The following is a 25,755-nucleotide window of genomic DNA, read 5'->3' on the forward strand; positions in this document are numbered from 1 at the left end:
GGCATTTGCACAAGGAATGCACATAAAGATCAACCAGGCTTGTGTCCGTTTAGACCCCTAACCCCACCTAACGAGCGTGCTCAGTTCTCACGCCCACACGACAGCCGGCGAGGGTCACGTTGGCCACGCAGGTGGAGGTCGGCACATGTCAATACCCACCATGGTCAAGATGGAGCGCCTGTTGCCTGGGTCAGGATCCCCAGGTCAGGTTCCTCAGGTCAGGGCACCAGCTTTTTCTGTGCCGAGCTGTGCTAGTGAGCACTCGGGTCTGGCCCCTCTGCTGTGTGAGTCTGCCTTCCCAGGCTGTAGATGGCTCCCAGGTGGACCTTAAGTTATGTTATTTATACACTATTTTATATTTAGAATATGTTTAGAAGTTGTATTTATATTTATACATTAATTGACTGATCAATAAATTCATTAAATGTATAACATTCAAATCTGTATTCAAATATTTCTGAGCTAGCAAAAAATAAATAAATAAATGAATGAATGAATCACAGGAACCCACTATAACATATAAATATAAAATCTTTATTGCATTTATTTTCTTACACATATTGCTAAAATGTCTGAATGCAAATACCCAATTAAGGAGACAATATAATCAGTGCATACATCTCTCATATTTCAAACCAAAACCACAGCCAGCAATATTAAGTTACACAGATTCATCCATCTTTATATTGTCTATTTAACTGAACATCTTACATATAGAATATTTTAAGACTGAATGTTTACCCTGAAAATACTGCATAGACACATTCAGCCTAGAGCTTAAGAGTGTGAAGCAGACCACTCTGGGTCACTGGGAGTTTCTGATACGCGGACGCACATCCCAGTCAGTGGCAACGCAGCATAAAACCGGATCGTGTCTCTCACCATCCATTCCTATATTGCAGTGTTTCCCAATCCGGTCCTCGCTCCCACGTAGACCGTCTGACATGGTGGTTGGTGGGAGCCAAAACATGGACCGAATGTGGATTCCAGAGGACCGGAATATGAAACACTGGTTTACTGGGTCAATTTTTATGACAAATAAGAACTAGCTTAAGCAAGGACACGTCTCATATTAAATCGGCAATCTCATCTGCCAGCTGCTCGTTCCTTGTATCAGACAATGTTCATGTATAAATGGCAGACTGTTCCAATACATCGGTCATATTAAATAGACATATATTCAAGAGCATACCCAAAATAGGTGGAAATTGTGTTAGTCCTTTTAATAGAACAGCTGGAGGATATAATGTCTTTTGGTTAATGAGACAAATTTCAATCAAAATGGAGTTCTAAATGTATAAATGATTAGATACATTTTAAATATATTACCTCATTACATACTGATAGTTTATTCTGTATGTTTTCCAGATAGCAGTCACAGTGTAATGTGCCAAACCAGTGTGTCACACATAGAAACAAACTCTCAGCAAAATCTTCTCTGCTATTTACTGTTTGACGTAAAATAAAATACAAAGAGTTAGAATAATTCTAGCTGGGCAAAAACTCTGAGATGTGGGTGCTATTGATTCACACTATGGAAGAGAGAGAGCACTCCCATTCTCCAGTGAAGCCTGATACTTGAGTAGATGAAGATTACATTGCTGTCAATTTTGTCAAGGTGCTACTCAAGTTAATGTCTAAAAATGGTTTAGCTATCTGCCCAAAGAGACCCTTAATATAATTTGTTTCATGAACAGAATTTTAACCGTTTTCCAGTTTACATTTATATAAAATTATATATACAACGAAGGATAAGAGGACCCCGATTTGGTCACTGTAACATCAATGACACATTTCTAATTTATGACATGGTACCAGACATAATGAACCGCAGTACAGCATCCCTTGGTACAAATTAAAGCTATTAAATGCCAGTGTTTTTGTTTATCAGTAGACAAATTAAGCTGAACACAGAGGACCACATACCTGAGAATGCAGGGGAATTGCATAGGAGAGAAATTCAGCAGTAACTCGCAATGCATATCGGTGGAGGCAGAAATGCGGTGTGTTTTTTGAACACCGTCATGACAACAGGCATTATTCTCATGCACTGTGCTTGTAAAAGATGCATGGATGTTGACTGGTGTACAAAGGAGCAGAATAAACTTGAATTGACATGAGTTACCTTGTTTTTCATTTGGTTTCTTCAGCTGACCTCTGTTTACCATAACTGAACCACAGAATTTGTTTGCTAAAGCTTAGGCAGGAAGCAAGGACACCATTGAGCAGATACAGTTTGGCTGCCATGTCAGGCGACGAGAAGCAGGAATGTGACGCCCAAGGAAGTGAGTCAGAGTCATCCCGGGAGCTAGAAAGGTGGCACGGAGTAGCGCATGACGTCATTGTAGTCCGGGGGTGGACTGTGACTCTCCAGGGTGGGGTCAAAGGATGGATCCTCAAGACCGAAGTCTAGGTTGGAAACCAGCAGCTTGTCTTGCTCCCAGTCCGACAATACGGACTCCTTAGTCATGCCGAGAGGCTTCATTCTAAACAGGAAGGAGAAAATGGACTGAAATCTTCATGATCTCAGGTGCTAAGAAATGTTTACTGCATGGATGGAACTCCATATTTAGGAAGTAAAAGAAACTCTCGAGACTGGTAAAAAATAAAAGGGCACCTGGCATTTTACCTTTGTAATGTCAAAATCAGTGTTCACCATTCTGGCGACTTTTGTTTAATGAAGATTATTAAAATCAAGGTGTAAAGGTGCCAGGATCTCAGTCTGTCAACAGAACTGGCGAAAGACTGTTCTATGTCTGCTGAAACCTGATTATCTGTCCTGACGCCGCAGCTGTAATCTGTCAGCTGTGTTCTCTATCCATCTATTTTCAGTAAATGCTTATCTGTTTTGCACCACAGCTAGCTGGAGCCAGTTCTGGTGAACACAGAGCGGCACATGAACATTTTCATGCGCTAATAAAACTAGCACATGCTGCGTTGCTCTTGTAAATTTGCAAAGGCTATTATTTTGCTGACATGTTGTTACAGGAACACATCAGATTTTTATAATACGAAATGAAACATGGATGGATGGACATAACTGACTATGATCTTGTTATATTGCTGAGTGCACTTCTGCAATGCCAACCCACTAGGGGGTGTGCGCAAGCCAGGTGGAATTTTCCAGAACAATGGTATCGCTGGGTAGGGGGACTCCATGTGAAAGTTTAATAAAGCCTCCTCGTGTCAAAGGGGTCCGTGATGGAACGGCCAACCGGCAGCCGCGTTTGGGAAAATTCCGGCTCACGCTCTAGGATTCTGTCCGTCCCAGAGATGTGTGAGTGACGGCCTGCCTGCACTGCTGCCCTGCGCCCAGCGTGTGGCGTCATGAGGAAGGCTGAGCTCACAGTGAGGACTGGGCGTTAATATGGGGAGTGTGGAGAGGTGGGGGGCGGAGGAACTTGGAGACAATGGTTGCTGGGAGTGGAGACGCAGAATGCACGCCATGCAACCTACTGGAATGTTTACTTGGATCTTAATGACCGCCATTAATCAATAAACAGAGCTATACATTCATTACAGAGTAAAGGCTCCTTGATGTTATATTTCATTTTATTTTAAGGTTCCTGTCCGATTCTCTTTTGAATGCCTGCAAAAATACTTCTTTTTGTTTGAAACTTTATTTAATTATTTCTACATGTAACATGTTAAACCACTTGATTGGTGGTGATTTATAATAGCCTAGTAGCCTAGAAGTCAATCATTGTGTCCTGGTAGAATCACAATGGAGGCAGGCGTCCAGCACACCGCCCAGAACGCAGCGCTTGCCAGATTTTCCGAGTTGGATTCAGTGTTTCAACTTTGATCTCAAGTAAATTGTCCCCATATTTGAAGTTTAAACTGCATTGGTGTCACACTACATTTAACCTAAAATAAGATGTAATCTTTTGGGAGTGTGAATAATGATCTGGGGGGAGGCTAACATTTTTAGATTAACCATTTTTTGGTCTATAGTTTAATCATGACCAATCTCCACAGCTTCAGTAATCTAAACATAAGGCAGGACTTATTCCAGGGCAAGAGACAACCAAGATTAACCTAAACGATTTATGAAAGAAACTGCCATAATATCAACTCTAAATGGCTGTTTTCTCAGAACTTGAAATTTAAACAAAGCCCAGGATTTAATCACTATGGCATTTTTGTCCATATTGGGAAAGTCTCTCTCCTATGTGCTTGAGGTTGTAGGTGATGTGTAACGCTGAACCATACAAAGAGGTGGAGCACCCTGTTCTCACAGACGTGGGAGGAAGAGCCAGATTACAACAGGCACTTAGAAGCTACATCTGATATTGACTCAGTGCGTATTTTGGCAAAAGACACCATGGGTGATTCTCCATACCGAGAACGCAAACCAGGTACTTGTGGTCTTGGCAAGACAGGACTTGTTAACGCAATGAATCCAGGGATTGGTCTCTTTGGTGAGGATACAATCAACGTATCCTTGATATTTGGGGCGGAACCAAAACCAACATCCGGGGATTTTTACCGGCCTCTGTAATCGTGCTGCTAGTATTGGAACTGGACTTCGGAAATGGAAGACGGCGTAAAACAGGTACATGAGGACACAAGATTCAGTCACATGTAGGTGGATCTATGAGAAGGTGAGTTACTTACCCAAGAGCTTTAATGTTCAAAGGTCCGGCCAGCGACTCCAATCGCTTCAATGTCTTCATGTCATCAGAAGACAGGCCCAGACCACTGTCAGACTGACCCACCTGCAGAGCACATGCACGGCACCGTTAGCAACTGCTGGGCTGAAAAAAATACGCGTCCTGCGTCAAATGATGCTCAGACTTAATGGTCAGTGAGATGGCTGCGATTGGCTCACCTCACGGGTCTCGTTTGTGTCGTCTTCTCCAGCAACCACGTCAAAGGTCTTCACGTTCCTATTATTAAAGAAGCCCCATTGTTATGAGATCATGTGATGAGGAGGTGGACAGATACATTACACAAAACCACCACTACCATCATCATCATCATCATCATCACAGCTCTACACATGTGAACTACTATGAAGTCAATGTTAAAGATTTCTTTTACTGGGAAGAGAAACCAGCCTAAGTAATTCGGGATATTGACTTCCTGGTTTAAGAAGATACTAACTTTGCTGAATTAAAGTTCAATGTAACAACAGTCAACAATGCAGCTAACAAAATACAAGACCGTGAACAAAACTATATAAAAGTGAAAAAATACAATCCAAGTGCTTACTGGGCTCCTCTGACTGTACAGTATTTTACCTAATGGTGCTTTTCCACTGACATACAGAACCTGACCCGTACCTGAGCCGTACTGCAAAGAGAGACTAGTTACAGTGCAGTTCCAGCTCACTTTGGTTTTCCACTGCAGAAAAGCATTGCCGGGGTTTGGAGAGGGACTATGACGTAAAACTGAAAAAACGCTTATTTACTGTTCACCTGGCGTACATCATGATGCACTATGTGTTAATTTTTGCTAGCATGTCTGTGAGAATCATCGTGTTATGTTGGTATCAAATGCTAGCAAAATTAGCATTCGCTTGCATAAATTTGCATTATGAATCCATTCCATGGTGTGTGAGTGTGCCCTGCGATGGGCTGGCCCCCCCATCCTGGGTGGTTCCCTGCCTCGTGCCCATTGCTTCCGGGATAGGCTCCGGACCCCACGCCACCCAGTAGGATAAGCGGTTTGGAAAATGGATGGATGGATGGAATCCATTCCATTCAGGTATTCTATAGTACTTTTTTAAGCAGGAGAATTTTTTCTAGTTCCGAGTTATCAGAAGTGCATCAATACATTGCAATCTGTGATGCTACTACAAATGGATGACATATAGAATGAACATTTTTTTCTTTAGATTATCCTTGCGTAGAACGCTGGTCTCCCCATGCATTTTGACCAATCGGATGGTGGTGACACAACAAGCTCCGTTCCCTCAAGCCTTTGGTCCTGCTACTAAACAGGGGTCATATTAGCATGGGTGCACGTCTGGTATGGCTCGCATACATCACAATGGACACTCGTCAGTTCACGGTTACGGGTCTCGTCCGGGCTCGGTTCTTGCTGGCTGTGGAAAAGCACCAAACCCAGTTCTGTTCCACACTGAAGATGGCAGCTTTTACTCGACCGTCTGGGATTTGGTGGTGACTCTCTTCCGAGATGCTGACCCACCATGTATTCCCAGAGTCCCTGCGAGATGTCGACATGTCATCCTCTATGGTGGAAGTGCTGGAAACGTCACCCTCTTTGGTGGCCAGGGCTGTGTTAATGGGAATATAGTGCTTCCCTTCCTGGTACGGCAGTATGAACAAAAGGGACACATCTGAGTAACAAAGCGACTCTTCAAGTCAGCCATGCGTAACAGCCTAATAACGATAAAAATAACAATAATACTACATAGAGCCACAAGTAGAAACATTACAAATAAAATATTTTTATATAAAAAAAACATTAGGCACCTCTGAATGTCAACATTTTTAAAGACAAGATTGGTTCTTTTTCTTTTACTGCCAAGTTGAAAAAAAAAACAAAAACCAGCCATTTCTGGATATCACGTTTCTCTTACGCTAATGATTTCCCCTCATTGAGAAGTCCACTGAACCTGAAACCCCATTTTCTACCTTCATTCGTCTTTAAATTCCCTAATGTATTTAAAATGTGCAGCTCATTTGGGAAACGGTATTGTACGTCTGTCAGAGGCTCGACTTCCATCTTGCCCACGTTACGGGAACCGCTGTGAGTGGTTGCCTGTTTGGGTGAGTTTGTGAGTTTCCCCCCGGGGGCGATTCCTTCATCCCTGAGGCCTTTTAAATGACAATCCTGTCCTTCCTTCATATTTATGTGTGCCACTGTTGTGGAGCAGCTTTGGAGTCAACAAGAACATCTTGAGGACATTCTACTACTCCTTCATTGAGATTGTCATAACATTCTCAATAACCTGCTGGTTCCATGCCACCACTCTGTATCACAGAGCCCACCTGCAGAGGACAGTCAAGGTGTGCTCTAAAATAATTGGATCCCCAGTCAGAACTCTGTCCTCCTTCTGTGAGTTGCAAACACTGAGAACAGCTTGCAGACTCCTACAGGACTCTTCACATTTGAATGTGACCCAGGCGGGGACTCGAACCTGGGACCCAGAGGTGTGAGGCAACAGTGCTAACCACTGCACCACCATGCCACCCCCTACTATTATTATTACTTTTATTCAGATTTTTTATTTTATTTTATCTTTAATGTCTGGTTCTGTGTCTTTGTAACACTGCTCTACTGCTCTACTTGCCTCAAATTGCCCCTCGGGGACAAATAAAGTTTTTTTTGATTGATTGATTTGAATTCTCTACTGCAAGGCAATGTGGGAATGAATGAATGAGTCGTGCACTTAGAGCTGCACACAACATTACTGACAGCCTTCTGCAGACTTTGTGGCCCCACCTGCTGTACGTTGGCCTGGAGCAAGTCTCCGAGTCTCTCCACCAGGTCCGTGAAGGTGGGCCTGTGGTTCGGTTCTCCCTGCCAGCAGTCCAGCATGGCCTGGTATCTGTGGAAGGTACAGGGTATCACATCACACGCCTCGAGGTTTATCAGAGAGATATGCTAGCGGGGGACACTCATACATCTTATACGTTGGCTTTGCTTGACCAGCTTGTGTTTTTCAGAACCTGATTGCTTAATTTTTTTTCCGCTGCTTTTGCGCCACGGAACGGCATCCTTACGGCAGAGATATGCACCCAAATCAATCGATATCTCCTTAAACTGAAGGTGTTCAACCTGTCCCCAATGCACACTCACCGACAAAGACTAACGACCATGTAGAATGCCTCTGTGAAGACTGTGGTGTCCTATAGTGGAGTTCTCTATTAATGCAGGATGCATCACTAAAATGGTTTTCTTATGAAGACTGATGAACTCACCTATCAGACCACAAATCCCTTAAGCTGTTTGTATAGTATCATTCTTCTGACCATTTGCCCTTCCCATATCTATCTTTCTTCACCAACATCCCCATTTGCTGGTACCTGGATTGGCTGCCTCAGCTTTCACAGAAGATCACAGCAAATGCAGATGGTTCATTATTTACTCGACTGTTCCCTACTTGCCCTTTACCCTCTCCATCTGTGTTTGTTTTTGGCATGTAGACCTCAGTGTTGAGAGTTTTCCTTCACAGCACGGCAATTAATCGAAGGAAACGGCTCTGCTGAAATTTGTCCACGCCTTAATATTGTTATCCAGGTGGTACAGAGAAGAATTTAGCGGAGTGAGATCACAGGCTTGGGGGCGGCAACCAGGATGACGATGATTTTTGGTTGCCGACATTATATAGACCATGGTTACACTCCATGGTTACACTCCAAGACTGACTCATGGACTTTTTTGGGGGGTCAAGGGGAACTGAGTGAATGGGTCATATCATTGTAGGCAATGGTACCCTAACATTTGTCTTGCTCATTGGAATGTCCTTGAATGACCGCACTAAGATCATGAGAATCTTTGGGGGCCCTTAATCATTGTATATGTATGTGGTTCTGGCCGGTTAAATGTAAAGTGCTTTGTGACAATGACTGTTGTTAAAAGCGCTATATAAATAAAATTGAATTCAATTCAATTGGTTTCATTCCACCTTTAGCTGTCATCAAGCTCCCGATGAGTTGAATGTGTGCTGGTGTTGGATTTAATTTGAATTAGGAATAGTTTAGGGTCCCATGTAAGGTTTGGGGTCCCCTTCCCCCTCCAAGACTGTATAACTACAGGACAGGATCTTTGTGAGATCGCTTCAACACCCGGAAATTGACGTGCAACCGTGGCAAATTTATTGGGTAGCTCCTGCTGAATTTGCTCTGGGTTTCCACCCTCAGGCTTCTGACGTCAAAGGTCAAGGTTAGGGTCAAAGGTTAGTGAGCAGAAATGGGGTCAAGGAGTAAGTAAACGATCCACATCAGAGGTCATCTGGAGCAGCGGTGGAAATACCAAAATGACACCTGGTGAGGTGGTGGTCTCCTACAAGGTTTCAATGTTCCATGTTTTTGCTGTCACATGAGTTCTGAGGAACACGGTGAAATTCTTGTGCCCGAGTCGCAGGGGAAAGGACAGGTGTGTGTGTGTGTGTGGGGGGGGGGGGGGGGGGGCAACAGGACAACAGCAGTTTCTAGTTAACCAGTACAAGGAGCAGGCAGCAGTGTAGTGAGAGACAAGACAGTTCAAGACAAAAGGCAGTGCAGTAAGACAATGCAGTAAGAGTGCAGGGGAAAAAATAGTGTGGTAAGAGAGTGCAGTGAAAGACAAGACAGTGCAGGACAAAAGACAGTGACGTGCAGGAATTTTAGTCGCTACAGAAGGAAGGAAGGAGGGAAGGAAGGAGGGAAGGAAGGAAGGATTACAATTATCATTAAATCGGACTGTAACTTCTGCTTTTTCCCAGTGCCTGCATTGTTATTTAGATATCAATTCATTCATCTTCTGCTGCCACCCACATCTCTGCTTGCCTTACAATAAGCGACTCCTTCTCACATAGATAAATGCTTCATTGAAATGACTACCGTATCAGTAAGACTTCTTTAACCGATTCGCGGGAAAAAGGGACGTGTGCTTCAGAAGGGAACAGGCTACTGAATAAAGAGAACTGCAGCCAAAGGTATGTGACCGCGTCACATCCAGCGGGTGGTAGATGTAGCTCAGATAAGGCCAAAGGATCAAAGGGATTGACTTTCTCCTGCTTGTATTGCTTGTTAAATATCCTTTTAGTCCAGGCTCTAATGCCAGCTTTAAAAAGTCCTTGCAGAGGTTCAGTTTCAGCACGCCACTTACAGCCTCGTGCTCGAAAACCCTGACTCACTTAGGGGATATTCCAGCCAAGGGCCCTTTGCTTGTCATTGGGAGGGTTGGGGATACCTCTAGTCTTCCAAACTCCCTGGTGGGTCAGTCTTCAATTTCAGGCCCAGTTTATGCTGGTCTCAGATCAGCTTGGCCGCACAATCATCACCTACACCTCATCTGTACAGCCCCCTCACCGCCCTCCTCGGTTTCGAAACCTTACACTCCACTTCCTGTCATTGCGTTAATGCGAGACACTTCCCTTCCCCCTGTTGTGCTCCGACTGAAGGGCCCACGCTTCTGTCCCGGGAGACGGGAGATGAAGCACGTCTCTCCAGCTTAGAATCAGGTTCAAAGTTTTTAAAGACCGTTTAATGGGCGATGATTAAAAGAATCTTCCCTGGGGCCTCTTAAAAATGATTTATGAATGATAAAATATATCAGGTTGTGCTACACCTTCACTAAACAGGAGTCAGGGGGAGTTTTCAGGACATATAAGTGTAAATGCAGGGGATCTGGGAGTTTTCAGGATATATAAGTGTAAATGCAGGGGGTCTAGGAGAGTTTTCAGGACATATAAGTGTAAATGCAGGGGGTCTAGGAGAGTTTTCAGGACATATAAGTATAAATGCAGGGGGTCTAGGGGAGTTTTCAGGACATATAAGTGTAAATGCAGGAGGTCTGGGAGAGTTTTCAGGACTAATAAGGGTAGAAATGCATGGTACATTGCCCGACAGTGTAGATCACCTGGTGGATGGTGATTGGTGGAGAGGGGAGACGTCCTTACATTTCGGAGGAGGCGTACTCAGGAGCTCGCATCCTCGTCCCGTCCTTCAGTCGGCAGCAGAACTCCTCGTCAATCTGCAGGCCTGGGTACGGTGAGGCACCTAAGAAGATGGCAGGAAGGTCTCACAAGGTAGAACGTGCCTCTGATACCAGCTGCTGCTCCTTTACCATGAATCGCTAGCGGCTCAATGAACGCAAGCCAAAGGCGCAGGTTATGGGGAGTTACAATTACACCTAGCATTGTTTAAAAAAAAAAAAATCACTTTGGAAAGACTCATATACTTGCGATAAGAAACTCCTTATCATCATCATGCTTTGAAACATTCCATTTGTTTGTAGTTATTACATTATGAATAATAATACGGTTTTTACATTTTTATATCATCTGTCTTTCAACTTATTATCCAGTACAAGGCATAAAGGGTGTTAGGTATATTTTTTAATTTGTGAAATACAATGTCTGCCACAGCTTTAAGGAGAGAGTCATCATTTATTATTCTTATTAATTGCAGAACAATTTACCTTTGCTTTTTCAAACAGTGTATTTGAGTCGTGGCACCTAAAATAACAAGATAAGGAAATCCAAGAGGCCAAATTCAAGTCTGAGCTGCCGGGCTTTGCGTGGTGCGTAATATATGTATGCGCACACACTGGGAACAGCACAAACTTTTGACCTGTGCAAAAGATCAGGTTTCAGGACGGTGTGTTTATAATTTTGCGATAACTTGTGGTGCTCCGCTCTTTTTGTCGGAGACACCGCTTAATGCCACCCAGATGTGTGAGGTGTCATGGTGCACTGGTATCCAAGGCAGCTTTAGCAGTGCTCCCACTGGGATGCCAGCACAGCCAGCATGTGGTGGCGGACAGTCAGTCTGGGAGTGTTTTTGCTGCACACCTTAAGCACCTTTGCTGCTCTGCACTCCTTTCCCCCAACTTTTTTTAAGTCTTAAAAGTGAGTTTACTGATATATACAGTACAGTACAAAAGACTTAGACAGCTGAAAATGTTGACGTTGAAATGCTCATCATGTTAACGTAAATTTATGATATTATGTCTGTAAAAGTCTGTCAGCTTAGCCGTTTGAAAACATCTCCTAATGCCACCCCAGAATATGCAGTGATCATCCAATACACCCAAGGATTTTTCGACTCGACCACTAGCACACCTCATATGGCTAATCAATACCTCATTGACCTTTTAAACAAATTAATTAATTAAATGAGCTGGTGGTGAAACGTAACACATGGAATGGCTGAGGAGAGGTTTGGGAACTGAAGCGGTGTTCATCTAGCCATCCAACTAGATATCAGTAACCTTTTGGAGAACAGAACAAATCCCTGTTTGTTTCTATTGCGTTACTTTTAGTCTGCATATGTTCTAATGTTAAATTGTGATTTTTTTTTTGTTCATTCACTTATCATGCGTATAAGAGGGATTTAGTTTATGGATTTTGATCAAGGCCTCAATAAGGCCTTCAATGTGAAAAAGCTACCATGCGTTAGCATGCTGCTTGTTGCATAGCTTATGAACATATATTTCATACACATTAATATTTCTGGGCCATAACAGAGCGACTCTGGGACATTCTGCAGGATTACGCGTGCAGTGATCTTATATGTAGTCGCCAAGAATTTGCATTGCCAGCTGGGAAGAAATGTATAACTGAAACAAAACATATTCATTCCCTTTTAATAACCCTTGTCCTGCTTTTCTGCTCAAAGAAACAATTAAGGCAGAGTTATGACTCCCTGCATACGGACTGAATCCAAACAGACAACAACGGCCTGAAGGAAGAGGTCATCTTGTGTATTGAGAACTGATGTCTTTGGCATACAAAGCTGTGCAATGAGATTGCCAACTCTTAGAGATTCAAATGTTTATAAAAAAGCTACAAGTGCAACGTGACACCTGGCCAATTTGAGGAGAAAGTAAACAAAGAAGAAAGTGGGACGTGTTTGTTTCTTAGAAGCAGTAAAGTAATACTTAATTAATGTTACTTAAATAATGTTGTACTTACAGTGTGGATAAATGGTTAATTATGCTATAAAGATGATGTACTAGTGTTCAATTTATTTGAAGAAAACAGTTATGATATATTAAAAAGTAAAATAGTATTAAATTTAAAAAGGGTTATCGAGAAGGTGGTATGCAGGGCAGCGTTAAGACCGTGACCTACCCAGAGAGAAGATCTCCCACATGAGAACTCCAAAGGACCACACGTCACTCTGCGTGGTGTAGATCTTGTCAAAAATGGCCTCTGGGGCCATCCATTTCAGTGGCAGTCTGGCCTGAAGACAAGAAGAACTAAATCTGTTTAGTTAAATGTATAGTTCCACACTACTTGCTTATTATTACAGTGTCAGGACATAAATTCTTTCCAATGTCATATGCAGGGCGGTTCGTTCCAAGTATATTTATTTTAAAAGTGCGTACATTTTTCCTGTCTTTTATGGATTGTGAAATAAGTGTTGGCAGGCGATTATTGTGCTGTCAGTCAGGTGGAGTATTTGTGAAACATAATCCCATGTAGAGAAGTTTCTGCTCTGTGACCCACGCTAAGCAGCTACAGCAAGCAGAAGCTGACAAAATGATAACTGCTAAGTTGAGTTTCATGTCTCATCTATAACGGAAGGGTTTTAGCTTACATCTCCCTTGCGCACGTAATCGGGGTCTTTGTAAACGTCCCTTGCAAGTCCAAAGTCACAAATCTTCACGACGTTGTGTTCGGACAGCAGGATGTTTCTGGCAGCCAAATCGCGGTGGATGCACTGGAAAGAAGAATTATACTTTTTAAGAGGGACTTATGGTGAGTCTTTGTAGACACCATTCATTTTAACAACCCTGTGTCCACAGTAATGACCAAGCAAATTATTTGTTTAAAGAAACAAGCTGATTTACATCCACTTTGGCTTGTTTTGTGGAAGCAACATACCAGTTACTCAACATACCACATGCATGGTTGGCGCATCTGTGGTCCTGAAGACCCCTTTAATTAAAATCACCTGGCTTCTGATCCACATGCACCAGGTTTTCCCAAAACCAAACCCCCCTGCCCATCATCGGACATCTGGGTCCGAGGTGGGAATCTGGTGTTGCGGGAACAGTTTCAGGGGGGTTACTTTCCTCAACTGGTTGCGGTTCCTATTTGTGTTAAATCCCTTCCCTACAATTGGGTGCTACTGAAATTCCTTCTCAGTGCTATTGTCCAAATTTGGCCATTGATCAAACTGCAGCCTTACTTGGGCAAAAGAACATGGGTACACTATATCTGGACGACTGCTACGGCCCAGTGGTTTGGATAAAATCTAGAGTCATAATTTAGTCCTTCCAATTAAATTCAGTGTCATTCTTGGCATTTTACAATAAATTGCTCATCAAATACTTACCTTGTCAGCCATTTTTACTAGTTATAAAATAAAGTCTAGGGAATTCTGGTTTGCAAGGGACTTTCAAATAAGGGTGAGAAAGTAAACGTACCTTTCGTGAAGCTAGGAACTCCATGCCTTTCGCAACTTGAAAGCTGTAGGAAATGAGGTCCTCCATTGTCAGAACCTTCTTGTAGAGATCCTCTGTTTCTGTATATAAAACAAAGGTGCATTAAAAACAAACAGAGATTCAATAATAGTTTGACCTCCGTAGGAATCCACTGCCGCCTGCCACTGCTCCTGGCATTTGCTTAAAAAGCAGGAAGGTGACCTTTTCATCCATATTTGTAACAAAAGAAAATCTTGCTTCGTTACTCTGCAGATGTAAGTCTATTGCCAGGTGTTACCCAAAACAACATCCTCTTATAAGAGCGATAACCAGGCCCTTGTTTAAAGGGAGTTAGTGTAAGACCAGCATTTTGTCAATGATGCTCAGCAGGCGGTCTTTGTGATTCAAGCTCCATGTTTTCTCTCTCTTCTCCCATCTGAGTAAACAGTTTATCGAAGGCCAGGAATAACAAACAACAGACGGGCAGATGCATCGGAAATAGGCAAACGACCAGCACGGCTCAGGGAAGACGACTGGCCAATGAAGTGCCTGCTCGTAAATCCAATAGTTAGAGTTATATTTACAAATGGAAGGGGAGACTTCTCTCAGATACCTAAAGGAAAACAATCGAGGGAACCTTGAGTTTTGGCCAAGGATAGAATTGGTGAGGAGAGGTGCCTGGTGGTGGCCACAGAGCTGGGGAAATGAAGACGGTTACCTTCCTCTTCTTCCTCCGAATCGCAGTAGCTCTTGTCTTCAACGAAGCCCGAGCTGGCGGAGCTCCCAGTACTGGCCACACTCTCCAGCCTGCGTTTGATCAACTCGCTCAGCTCGCTCAGCTCGCAGCCGGACCCCGAAGCCACCGTCTTGCTGGATGGGTTCTGCGAGTCCGACGGAACCCCAGACAGAGGTCAGTCACACAGGGCAGGGAAACTTCTAACTTTAACTGACAGCAAAAAAATCTGAAACCCTGCCCAAATAACTTGAAAAAGTGGCCAAATATATAACACAAACACGGCGGACATGTGTAGACCATACGAATGCCTCAGAAGTAAAATTCCTAACACATCATTTTCCCATGTACCTTGTAGACAATGAAGTCGGCTCTCTTGCTCCGTAGATAATTGGACAAGTTCCCATATTTGCAGTACTCCACAATTATCATCAAAGGACCTACACCAGCAAAAGATAAAGAGACAAACATGCAACATTGCTCACCGGTAATTTGTTAATTATTGCCCTGGATTTCCTCCTTTCACTACAAAGGTGACAGGGCTCCAGCGCTAATTATTTTAGCTTCTCGATCAGTTTAATCAGCCAGTATCTACTTGTATCAAAAACATTCCACCAAAACTGAAAATTGGCTGGACTGTGTCATAATGCAATAAAATGGAGTGAAATCGTAACACAAACCTCTTCTGGTGTTATGTGATGTATTGAATATTCATGAGAATTTGCAATATTTTGATATAATTGTGGAAATTTGAGTGTGAAGTCTGTCGCACTGCCCCCCTCATACCTCCAGACTTGGTGCATGCTCCCAGCAAATTGACCACGTTGAGGTGATTGCCAATGTGGATCAATATCTTCAGCTCAGACATCAGGGCTTTGCACTCATTGGACGTAGCTCCTCCTGTTCAGAATCCACAGAATGGGACTCCGTAATTCACACTAACTTAGACCAAAAATGCAAGATCCTGGGAGACAAACTTCGGTTGTGTGACTTAAATTTATTGCAGGATCATTCACATTAACGATATATTGAGCTGTATGAGTCAAATTCAGGTTTCCTTTTGTCAAATTTTCACTTTATTAGACATTCTTAAATCCAGATTTTTTTTATTATTAAACCCTTCAAACATGTTCAATGTGAAAAAGTTTTGAGGACTTCAGAACCGACAAAGCCAATTCCTTTAGAAAAAGCAAAACCTTACGTTATATTGTTGTGAAATACTTTTTTACTACTTAGAGAAACCAGAAATGTAAAATGTATGTGGTGTGTATTTTTAAATTCAATGTTAACATTTTTCCCAGTTAGAAAATTAAAAATACCACTCAGCTGTGAAATTTTACACGAAAAAATGTATTCATATTTTCATTTGAAATGATAGAAATTAAGTGTATCGTAATGTACACCAAATGGTAACTAACTGTCTGAATCTATTTGTGCTTTTATTTAAAAGCAATCTATGTCTCTATATAATTCAAAGCTATCACTAGATAATAAACCATTAGCTAGCTACTATATTATTAATTATTGTTATATGCTGTCAAGTCGATGTCCTCTCCCGGTGATTACAGAGATGGTATTTCTCCAGAATGTCCTGTCCCTTTGGTCTCATGTTTTGGGATCGCTGATAGGATGCTCTTGGTTTGATGATTGAGTCCATCTATTTCCCGGTCACCCTCTGCCTCTTTCATCATAAAATTGTCCATCTGTTATGGTTTTTGTTTTTGCCAGTGCATCTCATAATAACTGTTGTCTTTATTTTTAGACATATGTAAGTACGTTTGACATCTTCTATGTCCTTCACTGCAGAGTTCCAGGCTTCTGAATATATCTGGATGCACTTTTGTTGATGACTTTTCTCCAGCTTCGGAAACATGTATGATTCTTTAACATCAGTGTTTTTGCCATGAACTGGCAGACACTTTGACACTGTTCCAGTGGTTGTAACAGATTTTCTGTTTCCTGCCGTAAGTGTGGTTTCATTCGCCCATCAAAGGGTGTGGATGTTTCTTCCGCAAATCTTGAAACCAGTCCAGCTTCTCTCACGCACGTAACCTTGCTTAACTCTTCTTCCGATCTGAAAGGAGTCAGTTTCTCCATATTTCGCCCAGGCAGTGGCTTCTTGGTCAGATGTTTGCTCTGGCACACTCATTACCAGGTACCCCCTAGTTTTCTCTGGTATCTATTGCACATTGATGTTTCTTGTTTCGCAGCCTATCCTGAATAAACTCATACACCTTGCACTTGTAGTCTTTGTCGGATTCTAAACTATACTGAAGGGTCATTACCGTAATCTTACTAATATGGGGCATTATGAGGGAAATTCGGTGCTAGTTCTCATTCTGATGGTGAGGAACTTAAACCAATCATAATCTCTAGGCCATCTTGTTGCCATACTTTGGTCAGCACTTTTAATGCTTCTTCTTCAGTTGCTGCATATCTCCATTAGAATGTATCGTACCCCTCCACGTGTCCTTTTTGGCAGTAACCTCAGGTCTACTCTGATCTCCACTTCCATTACTGCAGCTTCTTCCATGTATCTAACGCCAACATGTTTACCGCATTTGAGGCTGGAGCTTATGCTTAATCTCACAGATCAGCTGAAAAACAGCCCTTCTTCTTCCATGTTTATTTCCTTCTTCTTCAATGAATGCAGATGTTGTTATGATATTGGTCACTGTCTTCCCCGGTGGTTCTCTGGAATTCACAGTCCTCTTCTTTCCACAGCAGCTTCTGCCATCCACTTGGATATTTTTGCCTGTTTAATTTCACTTCAGCCGAATTTCATCTCAGATTCCTCTTGAATGTCTTCTCTGAATTCTGTCCGCAGTTCCTCTGGTTCTCTATCAAGTAGGTTCAGCATCACAAATTGGTTACAGATGTTGCCCTTGAAGGCTAAGGGTATATTCTGTAGGTCGTTCCTTGTAACCCGGAATGTCTTGTTGTTCTGTGATCTTTTCCACATCTTTCCATAAGCACTCTGTGATTACTCAAGCTCACGGCCTTGTCCTCTATGTAGAGATCTTCCATTGTTTGGGGTTGAGGACATACTGCATTTGATTTCTGTGAACTTCATCTGATGATGTTGGGGTGAAAAGACGATGTTCTGCTTGCTTGAAGTATTTACTAAAAATAAGGAGGTCAGTGGATTTGCAGCAGCTGACTCTTCACCCACCCCTCTCTACCCCCCCAGTTTTGTTTCTGGAAACTTCTATTTCCTACTTGCTTTCCAAATGACATTCCAGCCTCCAGTCATGTCAACCTTGTCAAAACATTTGTGAATTTTATCTTCATCGGATTCAGTTATTGGGGCATAAATCTGTTGCATTAACGGATTGATGATAAAACTGAACTGACACGGAATTAATTTCTGGTGGATGAACAGGTGTGCGAGGGGGGGGGGCGCTGTTCTCAAGTATACTGATGGCAGAAAAATATTGTGATTTGAAAAATTTTGTTAAAACCCAATTTTGGGATAAAATCCCCTTTTATGGAAAATCTGACCTTTGGTTCCATGCAAAGTTCTTGCCTGAGAATACATTACATCATGGTAGAGTTGACTTGTTTGCATGAACCATGGCCCCACGCATTAGAAGGGTGTGATTAAGGAAAAGGAAGTATTTCTGCCGTACCTCTGACTAAGCACCGAAACACAACGGCTGGTTTGATAATTACTCTGCAATATGTATGAGCACAGATGCAAGGGTGAGTGATGGTAATCACTGTAATTAGCTTTGAAAACCACCAAGGCTCCACAGGATTTATTTCCCCTTAAATTAATATTGTCTGTGAATTTCAGAACGGAAATAATCAACACTACCTAAAAGCCTTCAGCCTTGTGACCCACAAAACAAACGCCATCATTTTCACATTTATCTAGTGTGTTCCTTGCATATCGAAACCTCCTGCCACTAAATTGTGATTATGAACAATTCATATCTGCTTCTTTCTTCTTCTGTCTTTTCACCAAGCTAACGTTAGTATATTCTGCTGGTCGTTTTCTAACGAAAAACACTTAATAGCATCTGGTCGTGAAATAAGCAGCATCATAGCTGTTTTTGGTGAAGGATTCCTACCTTTCAACATTTTAACGGCCACTGTCTTGCACGTAGACAGCTTATCGATCCCAAAGGCAGCAGCCTCCACCACCTTGCCGAAAGCGCCGTGGCCCAGGGTTTTACCTGTGAGACAAAGCGTGGGGTGAGAGAGTCTTCAAGGTAGCTCTTTTGGCTCGGGAATCATAACTCAAGCTGCAGGATTCGCTGTCACAAGAGAGATACAGGCCTGTAATTAAAACAGCCTGCTGAGCGTTTGACCACTGAAGCAGGCCTCCGCAAGGATTTTATGGAGCAGTTAAGCTTGGAGGACAGAGGCCGACCCCTGATGAAAAATACTATGTTTATTTCTGAAAGAACAGGTAATTAATTCTTATAGCTCATGCCATCTTTTGGAGACAGTTTAATTTGACTTAATTAGATTTCCTCTGCTCCAGTGTAGTTCCCTTTCTTTGCGCTAATATGCTTCAAACAACCCCTTAATAAGGGTATTCAGGCTCTTTGTGTAGGGTTAGGGGGCGATGGGACAGTTCTGCAACTTCGGGAGAAATGTAGCTGAGGTGGACATTTTGGATCCAGAAAGTAAAAATTCAGACCAAGATTTTGTTTCAACCAACCAGTTGAGTATCGAGACTCACAGTCACAGAGTACTAAACTGGTTGGCTGAAACAAAATCTTGGTCTGGATTTTTACTTTCTGGATCCAAAATGTCCACCTCTGGGAGCAATGTAGCATGACAGTGCCTAGACACTATGGCCTGGCACCTCCACTAGAGAGGCCTTACCCAGCCTGAGACGGTCTCGGGGAAATTCCCACTTGCTGCTATCATAGGGAAGACGATCGCACTGCTCATCCAGGGGAACCTCATCTGGGTCCATTATTATGGATAAGTAGCCGGTCTGAATGTCCACCGAGCTGGGCTGATGGACAGAGAAGATTCATTCATGTTTTAATATGCTTCTTCAGAGCCATTAGATTATACTTCCAGGAAAAAAAAGCAGCAATTTATTTCATGTGGTACAGTATGCTCTCACTTCAGGAAATGTTCACATCTAATAGGAACATTCTGGTGAAAATGGCGCTTTCACTGTTTCCACTTGAGCTGATCCTTAATCAGTTTCGCTCATGTGTAAACAGTTTGCGGAGTCAGTTCTGCGAAATGGGCCACAATTCATAAAAATAAAGCCAAACATCTACCCGTTCATCTTTCAACCACGTGTCCAACTGAGGGATGAGGGCAGGAGGGTTGGTATCTGGGGGGTTGGCGGGGGGGGGGGGAGCCTATTCCAGGAGGACACCACAGGAAGAACATGCACGCAAACATAAGAAAACTGGCCTGGTTTACCTTCTTCAGCTTTCGGATGAAGATAACCAGCATCAGCCAGAGGAAAGTTGCTGCCACGCCAGTGCACACCAGGATTATAACCTCGATATTGGGCTTGTCATCACCTGGAAAGCAAATGGCAGGAAGCTGTTAGGCACTACTGGATAATGGATAACCTTCAGTTGTCCGTTCTGCACCTTAAATGAATGCTTATGTGCCTGAAATGACTGACCTGACGCATATGTGCCTTAAATGATTTCATGCATATAAAGTATATCAGCATATCAGTATACATAAAGGGACACAGCACCTAAGTAACAATTCTAAATTCTCGGACATATCGCCAAAGCAGCAGCACAACCCGGATCATTCTGGAAACTACGTTAATGACTTACTTTCATTTTCTTAAACTCATGCAACGAAATGAAATGATTTGGTTGCCTGTACTGTAACATTTTGCCCATTGTATACTTAATCCCGTTACATTTTGTCGACAAGGATAAGTTTAGAAAAGTTGAAAACGCTTATTCCATTGACCTCAGTTCAACTTCCCAAATTTGTGACTCTTTTCCAGCATTTTTTTTCCTTCTGCTTTCCTGAGCATGCCTCTTCCCGAAAAAAACTGACACTGAACAATGTGATTAGAAAGTCCTCTTCTGAGACCGGAGAGAGGTCACCTCCCATATGTGAGAAGTCTGCAGGAACTCAATAAAATGCAGGCAGGAATTTGCTCGGCGCTCTTCACACTCACTCTCTTGGCTGTTACTAATTCTGAATCTTGACCGTAACACTGAACTAGTGCCTTCGATCACACAGCGGACGTGAAATGGACAATGTTGAAATGCAATTTATTGCGTTAGCATGGGATAAATGCATGTAGAGTGTAAGAGTCCAGAATATGAGGATATAGGTTACATTATTCTTTTTGCTGATGGTGATGGAGGACTGGGCCTACTTCGGAGATCGTGAACAGTGAAGCAGGGCTTGGTTGTCTTACCTACTACAGTGACGACTGCCGCGGTCTTCGCCCTGCCTTTATCATTGCTTGCCAGGCACTCATAGCGGCCTTCATCGTCTTTCTTCACTCGGTCAATTATCAGCAGCCCATCCTCAGTCAGGGTGATGCCTAGAGCAGAGGATCGCTTTGTCGTTACCGCGCAACAATCTGGGCTCTCTCCCGCCTCCGAATCTGTGCCCTGTATCTACACGGGATCTTTGTATTTTTCCATTTTGTGGCTCTCTCAGTACCGCTGCGCAAGACAGCTTGATAAACACAATTACTGAGCCCCATTCATACGGAAAGATTGTCACACGCACAGGTGGCAGGCGGCGACCAATGGAAATCGAGAAAGAGACACAACGGGGAAAGTGAAACAATTCCATGCATTTACCAGGAGCGGCCTCCACAAGCACGTCATTCTTGTACCATGTGATGACAGGAGGTGGCACCCCTTGGGCGTAACAGGCCAGGGTCAGCGTGCTGCTGCTGTTCACGTTCTGATTGGTCAGGTTCTGTTGCAGCCAAGGACCTTTCCTTTCTGCGTCATACCAAATAAGGACACACAATGCTTGTAAACAGTAACACTTCAAATTTACACTTACACTTAAAAAATTCACTCTCCAAGTCGCAGTTAATAGTTTTCCATTGAAATATGCACATCTGAGTGAATATCTCAGTGCGACACAAAAAGCAGCATGGTATCATTTTCTTGCTCCATTCTGCTCCCTACTACTCACCCTCTATTTTGAACACAGACGTTTTATGGAGCACGCGCCTGGTGTAACTCTGGGCCTGGCACTTGTAGTTCATGGGATCCGTACGGGACACATTTGTGAGTACTAGCGAAAGAGAGATGGAGTGCAGGCCCACTTGCAGCGTGTGGTTGTTGTTAGGGACCGTGCGGTTATCCGGGCCCACCCACAGCAGGTCCGTGTACAGGTACCGAGTGGCGCTGCAGCTGACGGTGAAGTTGTCTCCTTCTATAGCCTTCTGGGGCTCGATGTTTAGTGCTTCGGGGTGATCTAAGGTATACCAAAAGGCGCAGGCAAATTAATAAGGCCTGCAAACAGTGAATGCCCACCGTCAGCTCCCCGCACGATTCGCGACTCTGATTTGACGCCGCTTTGCCAGCAATAACGGAGCCGTTAAGCTAAGCCCCGCTAATAATCTGAGGAAGCTGATGAAGAGACGCCAAACGCGCAGGAATGAGGAGCAGCAGAAAGCAGAGGCCAGCTATCCTCCTCATTCCACTGGTCCCCTTCTGTTCCACCCTGTCCATCTGTATCCAGTGTATAATATGAACGCACTAGATATTATTAGGCCTGGTCACTGGTAAGCACTGTACTATGTTTGTTTTCTCTCATTGATTTAAATATGCCTGCAACACAGAAATCTGGTTTCCATTAATATGACCCCCCACGTTGAGCGCATATTTAGTTGCATAGTCTCCACATTGTCTCTGCACTCTTTCCATGGGTGTGGGTCTAAATAAAGAAGGAAGGAGTTCGGGTCAAGCCAGATATTCCTACTGGGCTAATGCTGCTGTTATCCAGAGTAAATTACCGACATACCATCACCACATCATCATCTGGAGGCAGTCCGAGTTCTCGGACCTCAAAGAGTCACACGGCTACTCCGTGTGAGTTCCGATGGCTTTATTAGATAACCCTGACTGTATTCTTCAGCATTATTTAATCAATGTCACTGTGGTGAAAACGCTCAACTTACCACCGACGAAAAACGGGATACTCCAGTTGTGACTTCCGACAGTGTTACTTGCCACACAGGAAAACGACCCGGACTCCCTCGCAGCTGCCACAGTTAGCGTGCTAACGGCCTGCGTGAGAAAGCAGCGAGGTGCGCTCGTGAGAGGCTGAGACATATATTTGGCCACACAATTGCTGCAAACACACATCATATGAGAAATAACGTGCAGGTGCTTGCTTCCTGGAGAATAGCTCTTTGGCAGCTGGGTTAAGGGTGTAATGGACACCCATTTCTGAAATGAAATGACGTTTTATCTGACATTTGTATGAGTGCAGGTGCACTGGAACGCTTAGACGTGCATGTACCCCATCATGCGCTCCTTCAAAGAAAAGGGAGGTGAGAGTGAAGTTTCGGGTCAGAGGACAAGGCCACACATTTATCTAGCACCCCTCCAGCATTTTACGAGGGTTAAGGGCCCAGCAGTGATGGGACTATTCCACTGAGCATGGGATTTAAACTGCAACCTTCTGAGTACAGACACAGAGGCATAACCCACTGAGCACTGAATTAAATGAACCAAATTTTTACTGGAATTAACGTACAATGAATTAATGAAAGGACATCTATTATTTTTAAAACAACACTTAGCTGAACACTAAAAATGTCTATATGCCAAATAACTGTCCCAAGGAAGGTTTATACCATCACATTGCTTAAGTCACCTAAGGCTTAAATACGTACCAAAAATTAAAAAATAACAATTAAAAAAGGTTGCAGTTGCCATCTGTTTGAGCAGCTTTTCAGATTTTATAGGGATTGAGTACATCTATTAAAGTTGGGCATATTATGTAAACTTCACAGAAAAACTGACCACTGTGCTGTGAATGATGGTCAACACTAGGCACCAGTGTAGGGGTACAGTGTGATTGACAACTGCATTTTCAATAATCCACCAAAAGTTGTAATAAGCAGCAGGGTACAGCTACTTCAAAGTTAAGTTCACAGGCCAATCTTGTTCCGAACGGTATTTGATAAAAACCCACAGCTGGGTCACATAAACTGTGTATGAATGTGACCCCTAGAGAGCGGAACTGAATCACAGCTTATTTGTAACTACAGCTGAGCAGCTGAGCATTTTTTTTTTTTTGAAGAGACAGAAATCCGACCATCAAACAATCCAGCTTGTCAGACTTAATAGTGCCTTTTGTAGCGCAGTCTTGGCAGACCGGTGTTTTAGAAAACCTGCTATGCTGACTCTTTGTGTGTTAGTGTGTGCTGCTTCTTCTGCTGACAAATCCGAGTCCGACGAGCACGCCAGTATTAGGTGCGTGACCGGTGAGCAGACAGACCCCTGCGGATGCCCTTCACACCGTGACCTCCAACCCCCATTGGCAGCCTTCATAACGAGTCCCGCTAAGACTCACCCTGGCCATCTTTGTGGGATGTCAGGCTATATATGAGGTGACAGAGAGGAATTCACTTCAACTGAGCCCCGAAACAGGCCCTAACTATTCCCCATAAAACACTAGCATATGGGCCACAAGCTCTTGTAAATGTGTCTCCCACTTACAGGAACTGAATGTTCTTCATGCATTTTGAAAAATGAAGTAAAGAAACCTATTTTTTTTTTTTTACAGTTGCATCATCACATGGAAGCCAGGCTTCCATGACGATCACTCAGTGAATGGCCCTGTGTTGGATTAAGTTTGAGAGAAATCGCTTGGGTAATGCAATCTCATGGGAGAGCTGCCAATGAAATCTTGAATTCTTGCCTAGGAAGCTGTCAATGTACGATGCATATCGTATGTCAACACACATGAAATTCTGTAGGATTTTTTCTGAGTATATTTACATGTGGTATGTGTGTGTGTATGACTATGCACTCTGCAATAGACTGGAATCCCATACAGGGCACCCTATCATACTTGGGCCAGATTCCATGCTTACTCTAACCCTGTATGAGAAAAGTGTCTACAGAAGATGGGTAGGTGGGATATAACCTAAGAGACCTTTGCTGGATGAGGTTTACCCCTCAGCAACAACCAACTCAGGAATGACCTTCCAGAAGATCAAAGGAGCTCATTTACCTCAAATGTTCAGTTCTAATGATTGCAATTAAATGATGTAATTACACCAGAAGCTTCTCCTGTGAGCCTAAGTGACAAGTTGGTGCATATAAATAAAAAATAGAGAAACAAAAACATAAACTCTCTGACAAAGAAAAATGGAATAGAATTAGGGAAAGGTATAGATCACAATTTTTTTGGTCAAATGTTTTAAAAGCTTTAAATGCCTGTTGGAACAATGCCAACACTATCAATAGCATCAGGAAAGCACATCATTATTAGATCACAAAGATCTTGCTTAGATCAGGTTGCTCCTGTATTAAGACTATGTCTAGGATTATTTAATTAGGCAAAACCTCTGTGGTATTGTTTCTGATTTTGGGAATTCAGAATTCGGGGAACCCCAAATGAAAATCATTTGTAGCTAGAGACCCCTACCACTAATATGCAATCATGAGCACCATCCCTAAAGCACTGTCGGGGAAGCAGGCTTTAGTACTTCTTTTCCCCCTTTGAATATTTTCTTTGCATGAGGTATGTTTTGCTTAAAGCTTGATCACTTCAGTACTGTAATAGCAGCTCTGTCATACAGTACATGTTCTAAAAAATCATTTCCAGAGACCGATAGTAACTGGGTATCTACTCCCATACTGAAGTGGATAAATGAACGTAAATTTCATGTACTTGTCCTTCTTCTGCTGGCACGTCAGCATGACAAAAAAAAAAAACACACTGAGTAACATCTGCCAGAAAAGATCAGGAAACTTCACTTTTTTCATAGGGTAACGCAGGATCAATTGACTAGCAGCTAAAGAACTTGAAAG

At 43.0% G+C, this 25,755-nt stretch overlaps 1 protein-coding gene across 1 annotated transcript in view; it reads right to left on the minus strand.

The window, feature by feature from the left end:
- Positions 1 to 513: 513 nt before the first annotated feature.
- Positions 514 to 25,755, minus strand: part of LOC125712914 (vascular endothelial growth factor receptor kdr-like) — a 44,262-nt gene continuing 19,020 nt past the window's right edge. The window contains exons 12-30 of the mRNA XM_048983490.1: positions 22,887 to 22,995; positions 21,896 to 22,180; positions 21,550 to 21,696; positions 21,156 to 21,284; positions 20,180 to 20,283; positions 19,619 to 19,754; positions 18,856 to 18,960; positions 15,569 to 15,682; positions 15,134 to 15,222; positions 14,768 to 14,930; positions 14,053 to 14,150; positions 13,221 to 13,343; positions 12,752 to 12,863; positions 10,577 to 10,676; positions 7,414 to 7,519; positions 6,154 to 6,272; positions 4,832 to 4,889; positions 4,618 to 4,718; positions 514 to 2,486 (exon numbers count right to left, since the gene is read on the minus strand). Of these exons, the coding sequence (XP_048839447.1) occupies positions 2,309 to 2,486; positions 4,618 to 4,718; positions 4,832 to 4,889; positions 6,154 to 6,272; positions 7,414 to 7,519; positions 10,577 to 10,676; positions 12,752 to 12,863; positions 13,221 to 13,343; positions 14,053 to 14,150; positions 14,768 to 14,930; positions 15,134 to 15,222; positions 15,569 to 15,682; positions 18,856 to 18,960; positions 19,619 to 19,754; positions 20,180 to 20,283; positions 21,156 to 21,284; positions 21,550 to 21,696; positions 21,896 to 22,180; positions 22,887 to 22,995 (2,376 nt within the window). The 3' untranslated portion in view covers positions 514 to 2,308. The remainder of the gene's footprint in view (positions 2,487 to 4,617; positions 4,719 to 4,831; positions 4,890 to 6,153; positions 6,273 to 7,413; positions 7,520 to 10,576; positions 10,677 to 12,751; positions 12,864 to 13,220; positions 13,344 to 14,052; positions 14,151 to 14,767; positions 14,931 to 15,133; positions 15,223 to 15,568; positions 15,683 to 18,855; positions 18,961 to 19,618; positions 19,755 to 20,179; positions 20,284 to 21,155; positions 21,285 to 21,549; positions 21,697 to 21,895; positions 22,181 to 22,886; positions 22,996 to 25,755) is intronic.

This window comes from Brienomyrus brachyistius, chromosome 18, assembly GCF_023856365.1.
Source record: "Brienomyrus brachyistius isolate T26 chromosome 18, BBRACH_0.4, whole genome shotgun sequence".
Taxonomy (NCBI): Eukaryota; Metazoa; Chordata; class Actinopteri; order Osteoglossiformes; family Mormyridae; genus Brienomyrus; species Brienomyrus brachyistius.